The 12,994-nt window shown below is 48.3% G+C and overlaps 1 protein-coding gene across 3 annotated transcripts in view; it reads right to left on the bottom strand.

Annotated features, from left to right (window-relative positions):
• Positions 1-12,994, bottom strand: part of RNFT2 (ring finger protein, transmembrane 2) — a 61,666-nt gene that overhangs the window by 48,182 nt on the left and 490 nt on the right. For 2 of the 3 annotated variants that reach the window (XM_057527215.1, XM_007189457.2), the window contains exons 2-5: positions 11,515-11,685; positions 10,937-10,995; positions 5,333-5,811; positions 3,227-3,303 (exon numbers count right to left, since the gene is read on the bottom strand). In XM_057527215.1, coding sequence (XP_057383198.1) covers positions 3,227-3,303; positions 5,333-5,811; positions 10,937-10,983 — 603 coding nt within the window. In that variant the 5' untranslated portion in view covers positions 10,984-10,995; positions 11,515-11,685. The remainder of the gene's footprint in view (positions 1-3,226; positions 3,304-5,332; positions 5,812-10,936; positions 10,996-11,514; positions 11,686-12,994) is intronic. The other variant, XM_007189456.2, reaches the window with a different exon arrangement.

The raw sequence follows: 12,994 nt of genomic DNA, 5'->3' as shown, positions 1-12,994 counted from the left end.
GCCCTCATTAAAAAATGAGGTTTTGGGACTTCTCTGGTGGCGCAGTGGTTAAGAATCCGCCGGCCAATGCAGGGGACAGGGGTTTGAGCCCTGGTCCGGGAAGATCCCACATGCTGTGGAGCAACTAAGCCTGTGCGCCACAACTACTGAAGCCCATGCACCAGAGCCCGTGCTCCACAACAAGAGAAGCCACCGCAATGAGAAGCCCGCGCACCACAACGAAGAGTAGCCCCCGCTCGCCACAACTAGAGAAAGCCCACGCGCAGCAACGAAGACCCAACACAGCCGAAAATAAATAAATAAAAAAAATTTTTTTTTAAAATGAGGTTTTGTTAAGGATTAAGTAAACCTGATACATGTAAACATTCAGTCTGGTACAGGCTCACATTTCAGGCTCACTAAATGGTAGGACTTGTTGTTTTGACTTTACAACCCAGCAGTAGATTCAGATCGACAGGTTAGAAACTTCTGTTCTAACTTTTTCTGGCATGGACCTTTGGGCTACTGCCCTGGACTGACCATTCAACATAGGGCCACGTTTATAGGATTAAATTCAAACTCGTACACATGGATGTCAAAGCCCTTTGCAATCTAGCCCCATTTCTCTTTCTCCAGCCTTGTTTCTGATTAGTCCCCAGGAAGACAAGCTGGGAAACCTTCTCAGTTTGCTGTTTCTCAGTAGTCTCTCAGCCTGACAGCAACCTGAGGAAATTTCTAGAGGAGGCGTAGAGCAGGGCATTCCTGCCTGTGTACCCTGGGATACATAATCAGACCGCCGTGCTGCTGACAAGCTGAAAAGCTTGTCTTTTCCTGGACCAGGGCGGCTGCATTGCTGGAATAAGATGAGGTCATAACTTTCCCAGTGTAGCCTTCCCTGTGGTTTCGGTAAATGCTCCACTGTCTCCAGACACAGCTCAGAGCTCAACACACTGTTACAACACACATTTCCATAGCGTAGACGAAATAAATGCATCTCCATCCACCCATTATTCCAGGAGTGGTCAAGGTTAACGGCCTGAGAAACCACCTCCAACCAACCAACTGCTCTTATCAATGTGATTAATCCACTCGGCAGCCCTTTTTATGCCAATAAATAATAGATTCCGGTTTAATCCCCTGTAAATCCAAACCAAAAGTGGAAGAGAAAGGGAATTAGCAATGCCCTGAGAAGCCAGACTCTGAAGGACAAATGGGGTACTTCTCCAGTAGTAAGTTGAGATTCCTAAACTTACTAAGAGTCATGCAGACTCCCTTCCACTGAAATATACACAGACAGGCAAATCATCACCTGTGTCTTCATAGGGTTCAAAGACCCCTAGAAGCCTGTCCATGGATACGGGCATCCCCTTGCCCCTAAAATTCAAGTCAAGGCACCACGCGGATGTTACTGCATCTGAGAAAGAGCCAGCCCCAATAAGCCTCCACTATGACATTGAGCAACCTGCTGTTCTAATAGCAGCAGAAAGGGGTCTGCGTGAAGAAGATGAGACTAAAGGTCAAGAAGAACCTCTGGCTCCATGCCCAACTCCAGACTTCAATGTGCTCATGTATCAAATAAAGACTGAGCTGGCATCTGTGCCTCATGGACGCCTAGGTGCTTCTGAGAAAGCAGATGACCCCAAAGCAGGGTCAGAGAGGATGGTGGCTATTATAGGATCACATGTGCAGCAGAAAACATAGGCTTGTTAAAAATGGCTCAATTGGGGCTTCCCTGGTGGCGCAGTGGTTGAGAATCTGCCTGCTAATGCAGGGGACACGGGTTCGAGCCCTGGTCTGGGAAGATCCCACATGCCACGGAGCAGCTGGGCCCGTGAGCCACAACTACTGAGCCTGCGCGTCTGGAGCCTGTGCCCCGCAACGGGAGGGGCCGCGATAGTGAAAGGCCCGCGCACCGCGATGAAGAGCGGTCCCCGCACCGCGATGAAGAGTGGCCCCCACTTGCCGTAACCAGAGAAAGCCCTCGCACGAACCGAAGACCCAACACAGCCAAAAATAAATAAATAAATAAATCAAGTAGCTATAAAAAAAAAAAAAAAAAATTAAAAAAAAAAAAAAAAAAAATGGCTCAATTAAGTTGTTCCTATGAGCCAGGCACTGCACTAAACACCTTCCATGAACCATCTCCTTTAATCCTCTCGATGGGTGTATGAAGTTGGTGTGGCAGTTCCTTTTCCAGAGGTGGCACCTGAGGCTGAGATCAGCGAGGTAACCCATCCAAGGGCTTGCAGGAGGGTGGAGGAGCTGGAATTTGAATCTGGGGGGGAGTACAGGCTCTGGGCTCAATGCCTGGGTTCATATCCTGATGACACCCTTCACGCTGGCTGTGTGGCCTTAGGCAAGAAACTTACGGCTTAGCCAAGAAATTCTGGGCCACTGTTTCCTCATTGGGAAAATGAGTTCAGAATGATTTTGCCTCCCTCCCAGGTTGCTGGGATGAATCTGCAAGAGGAGCTGTGTAATGGGTCCAGCACCGTGCTGGACACGGTTAGTGCTCGGCAGATATCAGAGGGCGTTCGGGATGACGGTGGTGAAGCCGTAGGGCCACCCAGCAGTGCCCGTGGGGCGGCCTTAACCAGGAGCGTGGGTTGGAAGCGAGCTAACTGATTGAATGCCGGGAGGATAAGGGGAATGGGCCAGGGGCACATGGGGAGAGGCTGCTGTTGGAAGGGAGAAGGATGACACATCCGGGGATCTGCCCAGGGTGGGCGGCAGAAGAATGGCCTCCCAAAGGTGTTCCTGTCCTAATCCCTGCAACCTGTGAATATGTTAGGTTACATGGCAAAGGGCAATAAAGGTTGCAGGTGGAATTAAGTTTGCTAATCAGCTGACCCTGTGTGGGGGACAGTCTCCTGGATTACCCAGGGGGGGTCCAATGTAATCACAAGGGTCCGTAAAAGTAGAAGAGGGAGACAGAAGAGGAGAGTCAGAGGGAGATGTGTCTATGGAGGGATGGTCACAGAGATGCAACGTTGCTGGCTCGAAGCAGGAGGAAAGGGCCATGAGCCAACGAATGTGGGTGACTTCTAGAACCTGGAAAAGACAAGGGTCCTCTGAACCCTTCAGAAGGAACATAGTCCTGTTGACACTTTGAACTTAGGCTAGAGGGACCCACTTCAGGCTTCTGATCTACAGAACTGTGAGTAATCCCTTTGTGTTGTTTTAAGCCACCGAGTTTGCGGTCATTTGTTACAGCAGCCCCAGGAGAGTAATTTACCAGGTGACTCACCTTTAGAGAGACCTGTTCCCGGAGCGTGGAGTTGGCATAGGCAAAGGTGCTGGCCATCCCGATGCACACAGCAATGCCTGCAGGACAGAGGAGGGGCCGAGACCACCCACTTAGACTCGTCAGGCCCGGCCTGGGCTTACTAGGGACACATCCCTGGTCCCCTCGGGGTTGACAGGCTAACCACAGAGGAGAGAGAAAAATCCCACTTCTGGGGCATTCGGGCTGCCATGTGTATCACTGGGAACCCCAAGCCACTCTGAGAAGAGGCCTCTGACTTAGGGATGGGATTGAGGCCACTGTGGGCGTATTTGATAGAACCAGTTAGAAGCATCGGCTGTGCGGTCTGGTAAGACCTGTGTTCAAATCTCGGCTGGGACTAATCACTGCACCTCTCTGAGCCCCAGTTTCCTCCTCTGTAAAACAGACAGAATAATAACAGTACTTAACTCAAGGAGGGGTACTGCTTACAGTGTACAATCTCTACCAGTTAGTAAGTGGTGCCTATTATTATTTCTACTTTCAAAAAGAATCTGAGGCACGTTATTTGTAATAAAAGCATATGTGGAAAAAGACCACAACACCATAAGAAATTGAAGTTTCATGTTAAAGGGGAAAGAATTCCTAGCTGACCAGGAAAACATGACCCTTGCAGAGTAGGGAAAAAGAACTGAATTTTATTCCACAATTTAGCAAGCTACCATCTTGGAATTCTCCCTAAATAGGGATTTTCGAATCCTACTTTTTGTTCCCTGTGGAAAGGATTCTGCTTTCACGTGACATGCAGAGTTCCCACACTTGGAGTTCACTTTTACTTTTTAAATAGTATGTGTGTTCCAGGCATTCTTCCAGATCTACTTTGTAAAAGATGTGTTTCTTCATTAAAAACATATAAAATCAAAACCAGTAACCCCCCAATCTCTTCTTGTATTCTTCTCTTTGATCAAACAAATAAACCTGCCAACTGAGAAACAAAATGACCAAACTTGAGAATAAAAATTAGTGGTGAGTTTGCTGGAATTCAGGGTAAGGGAGAACATGCCAGGTTCCATTTCTAGGAATAAAAAGGGAGGGACTGACATGGTAGCACCCCAAAAAGGAAGGAGCGATCTGAGTCAGCTGGAACCCACCAGAAAGGGGCAAATGAGACACAAACGATGGCCTAAACTCCTCTAGATATTTCTTGTGGGATGTAATAAGCCATGAGATAGTAATTAGTACCGTAATTTCTACCGTAAGATAAAAACAATAGCCTAAGCTCTCCAGGGCACGGCAACATCATGATCTAATAACAGTACGTAACAGATAGTAACAACAGTGGACCAGAAACCACATTTATTGAATGTTAAGTCTGTGTCAGGTACTAGGCTAAGCACTTCATGAATCATTATCTTACTTCCTAATAATAATAACAGATAGTATTTACTGAGCACTTGTTATGTGCAGGGTTCTATGTTAAGTATCTTACATGTATTAATAATGAATATAATAAAAATAATAACCTACACTTGCATAGCACTTACTCTCTGCTAGGCACTGTCCTCAGTGCTTTACATATGTTTACTCATTTAACCTCACTCAATCTCACGAAGGCAGATGCTGTTCATATACTATAATAGTATCTGTAACATACTATTATAGTCTATGTATAGCTATAATACATATGTAATAGTATTTGTAATAGTACATATACTATTTTAACCCCCATTTTATGGATGACTGGACTGAGGCACAGAGAGGTTAAATAATGTACCCAGCGTCACACAGCTAGGAAGGGGGCAGAGCCCAGGTTCAGACCCAAGCAGTCTGAACTCCTGGGTAGTACACTCTATTCCTTCACATCACCCAACCAGCTGTGGAAGTTTCTACCACAACCCCGCTGGAGAGATGATGAATCTGAGACTCAAAGAATGTGAGTGGCTTGCCCCAAGTCACACAGCTAGTCGGCCAGGATTTGAACCCAGGTCTGACTCAGAATCCTGGACTCTTAAGGACTTTGCACCGTAAGGACCTCTACTGCCTTCCCTTGGCACTTGGGATGGAGACCCCCACCCCCCTACCCAACGGGTGAGGCGGCAGTCTTTGAGCCCTGCATCCCTCCACACTCACCAAGCTTATGCTGGAAGCACACTTTGGCCAGGAGGATGAGGATGAAGGGCAGCCCTTTCTGGAGCCAGCAGATCACGGCCTTCAGCTCGGACAGGGCCGGGGCAGGCGTCCCGGGCTGCTCGTCACCTGCCTCGTCGGAGTGCGCGCGGTGGTCCCCGCCCACGTGCTGCAGCAGGGAGCCCCCGCGGTGGCCGCCATGGTGGAAGTGGTGGTGGGGCTGGCGGTGGTGGTAGGCGCCCCCCTCGCCGCGGCCCCCGCCTTCCTCCCTGGATGTGGGCATCTGGAGGAACACGTCCCCGCCGCCCGCCGCGGCCCCCAACACCAGGCTGGACGGGAAAGGGGTGGCGGGGAGGCTGCCTGTCGGGAGGCCCGATAAGCCGGAGAAGAGCGCTGGCGGGGAGGCCGCTTCTGCCTTCAGACTCTCAAAGACTCCGCCTTCGTCCACACTCGCCTCAGAGCTGAGCGCTTGACTGCGATTTCTGGGCCGGAAGGGAGGAGAAAGCCCCCACCAAGTCAGGCAGTGGAGGATGGGGGGCAAATGACCCTATCAATGATGTTATGGGCCGAATTGGGGCCCCTGCCCCAGGAAAATCATATGTTGAGACCCTAACCCCCAGTACCTCAGCCTGTGACAGTTTTTGAAGACAGGGCTTTTGCAGAGGTAAGTGAAAATGAGATCATTAGGGCCAGCCTTAATCCAATATGACTGGTGTCCTTATAAGAGGAGGAAATTTGGACACAGGCACGCGGGAGGGAAGACGATGTGAAGACACAGAGAGAAGGTGCCCATCTGTAAGCCAAGAAGAGAGGCCTCAGAAGAAACCAACCCTGCCGATGCCTTGATCTTGGACCTCCAGCCTCCCGAATTGTAGAAAATAAATTTCCGTAGTTTAAGCCACTTAGACTGTGATACCTTGTCACCCTGCAGCTCTAGCAAACTAATATAAGTAATAATAGCAATAGGGTCATAATCTTTACTGAAATTTTACTATGTGCCAGATACTTTTCTAAGTGCTTTCCATTAATTAACTCATTAAATCTTCCTATCAACCCTGTGAACTAGGTACTAATAATACCATCTTACAGATCAAGAAACTGAGGCACAGAAAAAAGTAACTTGTCCAGGATCACACAGCTGGGTAAGGTATGGAACAGGGAAGAGTCAAACTCAGGAAGGCTACCTCTGGAGCCTGCTTTCTTAACCACTATACTTTACTGAAAAGGGAGCACAGAGTCCTCTGATTCTAGAATAACCTCAGAAACTCAGGTACTCCCGGTTCTGTAATCTCCAAGTTCAATGATTCCCAGTTCCCAAGAGGATCCACCTTGGTCACAACTGGTATTTGGAGGGCAGCAGAAAGTAATGGGAAGAAGATTTAATTGGAGAAGCCCACATTTGAACCCTAGCTCCACCCTTCCCAGGGGTCTTAACAATCCTGCACTCAGTTTTCTCACCTGAAAAATGGGTATAAACACCATTCATGCATAGAATTCCTAGGGATCAAATTTAGAGTACCCCTTTCAGTGTACCTGGCACTTAGTAAATGGGAACTATTATCTCTAATCCCTATGGAAAACCTCCAGGGCCAACTGCCATTTCTAGTTCCAAGCACAGGCCTTTTGTATTGGAATCAGGTAAAGGATGCTGATGCTCTTTCAGAGCCATTGCTGGAGAGCAGAGAGCCGAGAGTTACCCTTCCAAGAATGGTGAGCCCCAAACTGGGTGCACTTTCCCATGAACACCATGCCCCGGAGTTCTGGATGTCATGTGTCTTCTCTTGGGCTTGTCCTTTTCGAATGGAATCAGTCTACACAACAGGTGGAGCTGATTAGCTCAATGTGCTGTGTCAGTGGGAGGGGCAAAGAGCCACCCTCCCTTCCTTATCTCACCCCAGAGTAGGGTTCCCAAGGAACCTCCACAGACCCCTATGGTACTCTAAATACATCCTGAGTTTACTGAAAGTGAGTGCTGAGTTCCACTCATCCTGTGGACCCCACAACCCAGGGCATACAACCCAGGTGCTTAATAAAAGTATGCTAGTTATCGGCGCAGTGGTTTAGAATCCGCCGGCCAATGCAGGGGACACGGGTTCGAGCCCTGGTCTGGGAAGATCCCACATGCCGCACAGCAACTAAGCCCACGTGCCACAACTACTGAGCCTGCGAGCCACAACTACTGAAGCCTGCGTGCCACAACTACTGAAGCCTGCGTGCCACAACTACTGAAGCCTGTGGGCCCAGAGCCAGTGCTCCGCAACAAGAGAAGCCACCGCGATGAGAAGCCCGCGCACCCCAACAAAGAGTAGCCCCCCGCACCGCAACGAACAGTAGCCCCTGCTCTCCACTAAAGAAACCCTGCATGCAGCAACGAAGACGCAACGCAGCCATAAATAAATAAATAAATAACTAAATAAGTAAATTAATTAATTAATAATAATAAAAAAAAAGTATGCTAGTCATCATCCAGGCACAAAATGGCCCCAGAGGGAGGCTGCAGGGGAGGTTTTACACTGCTTTCACACTTGATCTTATGTAATCTACTCTCCACTCAGAGACAAGGGTGCACTAAAACAAAAAAACAAAAAAGCCATATATTTGATTATTTCACTAACCCACTAAAAGGGCTTCCCATTCTCAACTCCTTCCTGCAGTCTCAGATAAACCCTATAGATAGGGACTAATATCATTTCCATTTTACAGATAAAGAAACCGAGGCTTAGAGAGATGAACTTGCCAGATATCTTGGATTATCTTGCCCTGAACTCCAGTCTCACCATGTGCCCTTTTCTCACTGCCCAAGGGCTTCCCAGGGCAGGGCCTTTGCCCAGGCTGTCCCCTTCATGGGCTGTCCCCCAGCCCCACCCTGTCCCACCTAGGTAACGTATGCTCATCCCTCAGATTCTGGCTAGAAATCTCTCTTGCTCCGTGGAGCCGTGCCTGCCTGCTGGACAATGCCCGTCTCCTTGCTCTCTGTCCTCACTGCACTCTAGCCTCCCCTGCACAGGACTGATCATATTTATTGTTTTACTCCTTACCTGTGACTCTCAACCCTGGGTGTACATGATAATAACTCGAGGGAGCTTTTGAAAAACACAGGTGCCCTGGACCCGATGTTGACCAACTGAATCAAAATCTTTGGGGTTGGGCCTCAGCACCCCTATTTCTTCGGAGCTTTCCGGGTGATTCTAACATGCAGTCAGCACTGAGAACGGCACTTGAGACTGGGCCCTGCTCCATAAGGTCAAAGACCATGACTGTTTGCTCCCCATTGGATTACCACTACCCAGCAAAATGCACCTCGTGCACAGAACATGCTCAATAAATATTATTTGAAAGAATGAATGAATAAGCATACTAAAGGCTCTGAGAAGGCCTGCAACTGAAAAAATTAACTTTGTTAAACCTAGTGTTTCCCAAACTTATTTGACCATGGAAAACCTATTCAATCTTGTAGAACACCTGTGAAACCCAGCAGGGGAGATGCCGGTCTGGAGAAATCTTGGGGTTGGCTTTGCTGGCCTTACAAACTTGACCCGGGGGTAAGTTATCATAAACCACCAGGTTTACACCCCAGCAAGGGAGGGAACTTGAAGATGGTTACCCACTCCCCCACCTCCCATGGCCCATCCCTCCTGGCTCCAAAAGCCCAGGGAATGTGTGGTCCTATTCTCTTGGGTTTGGGATAATAATAAAGATAGTACTAATAATGACAACAACAACTAACACCATGGCTATGATCCTCAAGGGGACCTGAGCTTTTTCTGCACTTCAAGAAGCTGCGCTCAGAAAGCAGGAGTCCTGGCAGGTGCCCACAGTGGCCTCCCTCTCTCCCCCACCGTCCCACAGGGACCTGGAAAGCCTCCTGTCTGCCTTGAGCTTGCCAGCACTCTGAGTCCACTGGGCTCAGGCGACCTCCAATACAACAACCAGGGAAGACTCAACTCACCAAGGACCTTTTTATAGCTGGCCTCCCTTCTCTGGGCCTAAACGGGAAAGAATATTCCTTGGGGGGGCAGAGGCTGAGCTTCCAACTTAACCACTTAAAGGCTAGAACGTGAGGTAGCCCGGGAGAAGAGTGAATCCACCCAGATAGGAGACAGAAGAAATGTGGTATCTCAAAGCACAGACTTTGCAGGGGTCAAATGGACCAGGGCCTGAATCTCAGTCCTGCCACTTCCTGGCTTTGTGACTTCAGGTAACTTACCCTCTCTGAGCCCCAGTTTCCTCATCGATAAAATGGTGATAAAAATAGTCCTCACTTCCACAGGCTAATGTGAGGGTGACACAAATAAGCACACAATACACAGTGGCCATTATTTCTCCAGCATGGTCTCTGTCCCCAAAGACCTCACCGTTCATTTGACAGCAAAGAGTAATTCTGTCTTCAGAGGCTGGAAAAGCTCCAACAGCCATGCTTATTAGATGCCAGGTTCTGTGTTTGTGTATCTTCACTCATTCACTCATTCATAAGCAAACCTGAGTTTTGTTATCTGCCATTTATGGATGGGGAAACTGAGGCCTAGAGGTGAAGGTGCTTGCCAAAAGCAGCAAAGGGGGAAGTGGCTGAGCTGGGATATTGGACAAGGGTTGTCTGACTTAAGGCCAGTGCCCTTCCCTGCAGAACAGGCAGGCTTGACGGAAAACTCAATACTGGACTGGTGGGTACTTTGTGATTGTGCGGGCAATCTAAAGAATTGCAGGGGACTTGAAATGGGCTGTGAGGGAGGAAAAGCTTGGCTGCCTGTTCCTTGGATGTACGGTCCAGCAGGGTGAGGGGGTTGCGGCTGGGAGACTGTCACAACGTGAGAACAGGTCCCCATGGTCTGTACTCTCTTTGGCTTAAGTAGATAGAAGTTCTAGCTTATTAGTGTTTTAACTGCGTTTTCTTAGATTCTGTACTTGTCTATTTGGCATCTACACATTATAGGGTCAAACTAGTGGCCAAAGTTGTTTACAGCTCCCCTGTGGCCCAGAGCTCACATCTCCAACCACCTCCTTTATCTAATTCACATTCTCAGCCAATATTTCCTCTGCCCCAAATCACTCAGGGCCAGGTACAGACAACTAGAGACCACTCCTATAGCCTAGAGCCCACCAACATTATTCAAACTAGTCAATCCTAAGCTGTTTCCCCTCCCCTGCCTTACTCTGTGTGGAAAACACAATAAAAGCTGTGACCTATGTTTTCCCTTTGCTCCTTTCTGCCTCCTGGCTGACCCTGGTGCTTCCCCATGTGGCCCTGCATAGGGCAACATGCCCCCTTCTCTTGGAAAATGCAAGTAATAAAAATCTTCTTTCGATGTCATCAGCCTCTCCATGTTGCCACTCAGACACCTCTATAAATTAAAATCCCCTGGGTACAATCATTGATACAATGAGTCAAGTGGATCACTGTTTGCACAGGCTTTGAGAATTACCATAAGAGCAACAGCAAGCTGTCACGTGTTGAGGATATGAGGCCATCGTTGTGCAAAGCAGTTTCCAATCAGATTTCCCCTGCTCTTCTAACAAGTAGCCCTGAGGGGCAGGTATTACTCATCCAGTTTTGGGTTGCCCTTGACCACCTGAAGCTCAGAGCCTCAGATGGAATGAGGGGATGCCTACCTTTCAGGTGGAACGTTATCCGTGTTGCTGCTGTGGCGTCTCTGCATTTTCCTTAAGACCTAAAAGTCAACACATGCATGAGCCAGAGTCTCCCAATATTCTCAGTGCCTGTCAGATCACCATGGTAACCATAAACAAGTACTACTTGTATCTTACTTCCCTAGAGCTCTCTGACATTTTGCAAAGTGTGTTTCGGTCTGTTATGCCATTCAACCCTCAAATCAACATCCCGTCCCATGAAGAAAGTGTCATCAGCCCATTTCATGGATGAGAAGGATGAGACCGGAGCTGGAGGAAGTTCTCATGTCAGAGGAGAAAGAAGTGAACTGTAAAGCAAAAAGAGGTGCTGGAGGAGGTCAAGTGAGCAGCAGATTGACAGTTAGGAAACATGGATCCTGGACTGATGCCACCCCTAATTTGCTGTGTGACCCTGGACAAATCAGTAACCTCTCTGTGGCCTCAGACTCCCCATAGGTTAAATGGGAGAGGGGTGAAGTGTCCGAACTCAAAGCTTCCTTCCAGCCCTTACATTTAATACAGTGGTAAAGAAGATCTGAATTCTCATGGAGACACGTCACCTGGTTCACTGTGAGGAACCACAGGGACTTCAGAACTCCATGTTGACGACACCTGAGGTGGGCATTCAGGTGGGGATGTGACCACTGGATTCCAGAGAAAGCAGGCCTCTCCCTCCTCTTCCTCTCCAAAGGGATGCACGGGTCACAGGAGCTTACCAGAGGCTCCAAACCCTGGATGGAATAGAACACTTAAGTGAATAGTCCACGGGATGCCTTGAACCTGAGAATAAGTCTTAGGGCTTCATGGATAGTTATAAGCAGATGGTTCTGTTGCCTCCTTGTCCCTTGTTAGCCTTCCATTGATACCTTGTTGGGACTCCTGAGGACCGTTATGATCTGAATGTATTAATATCTTGTCCTATTGTCAAACTCTGAGTCGTGATTGGGGAATACAGAAAATATGTTTAAGGCCCTCCGCAGGCTACCCACTGCAATCAGAAAAAAATTCAAGCTCTGTTCCTGGCCTGCAGGCCTCACCTGTTCCCAGTCTCATTTGCCCCCACTCTCCTCCAACCACACCGGCCTTTTCGTTTTTCAAACGTGCCAGCTTGTCCCTGCCTCCGGGCCTTTTTACTTGCTGTTCCTTCTCCCTAGAATGCTTTTCCTTCTGGCTAGCTCCCTTAGGACAAATGTCACCTCCTTCCAGAGGCCTTCTCCTCTCACCCTCCTGACCCAACATACATTGCCCCGTTTTACCTTCTTCATAGCACTTATCATTTATTTACATGTTTGCATATTTATTTATGACCTGTCTTCCATTAGAGTGTGAATGCCACAAAAGCAAGGATCGGTCTGCCTGGTTTGCCCTTCTGCTTCCACATCTAGAACACTGCCTGGCACAGAGTAGCACTCAACAAGTATTTATTCAATGAGCAGAACATCAATGGGTCTCTCACTTACCTTTTTCTACATCCCTTGCTCCCTCCCTGACGTCTCACTCTAGAGAAGAAATAAAGGCCAGAGACTTTCCATGAGTTGGTTTAGCTTCCTTGAATATTTTTTTTCTACCAGGACCAAAGATGGCGCTCTTAGTTCAGGGTCCCATAACGGGTTGTTGAGTGACTTCCTGATCCTGATCAGCCTTCTTCAGGGGACAGCATTGGTGTTACCAGGGCCACTGATTAGCGAGACAACCCACCAGCTAAGCCTCCTTTCTCTTTTGGAAAATCAGCCAAAAAACGGGTCAGTAGCACCATCTTCATATATGAAGGAAAGCTCATCCCCTAAATCTGTTTCAAGAACTTGCCATCTCGCCTTAATGCCCCCTCCCCCCGCAATGATTCCTCATCGCCTGCAAATCCTTGGGGAAAATAAAATACAGAATCTCGTTTCCATCCATAAATTTGACACAGCCTCCTAAATAAAATACCCAAGATTCCACTTTCAAATGCTTGCTTTCGAAGGGGCTTCAGGTCCTGTGCTGGCAGCAGGCCGTACATAATTATTCCAATATCGAATTCTGTAATAAAACGTTTGCACG

This window comes from Balaenoptera acutorostrata, chromosome 13 (genome assembly GCF_949987535.1).
Source record: "Balaenoptera acutorostrata chromosome 13, mBalAcu1.1, whole genome shotgun sequence".
Classification (NCBI taxonomy): domain Eukaryota; kingdom Metazoa; phylum Chordata; class Mammalia; order Artiodactyla; family Balaenopteridae; genus Balaenoptera; species Balaenoptera acutorostrata.
The sequence above is the reverse complement of the archived record's forward strand: the minus strand, read 5'-3'. Positions and strand labels throughout refer to the sequence as shown.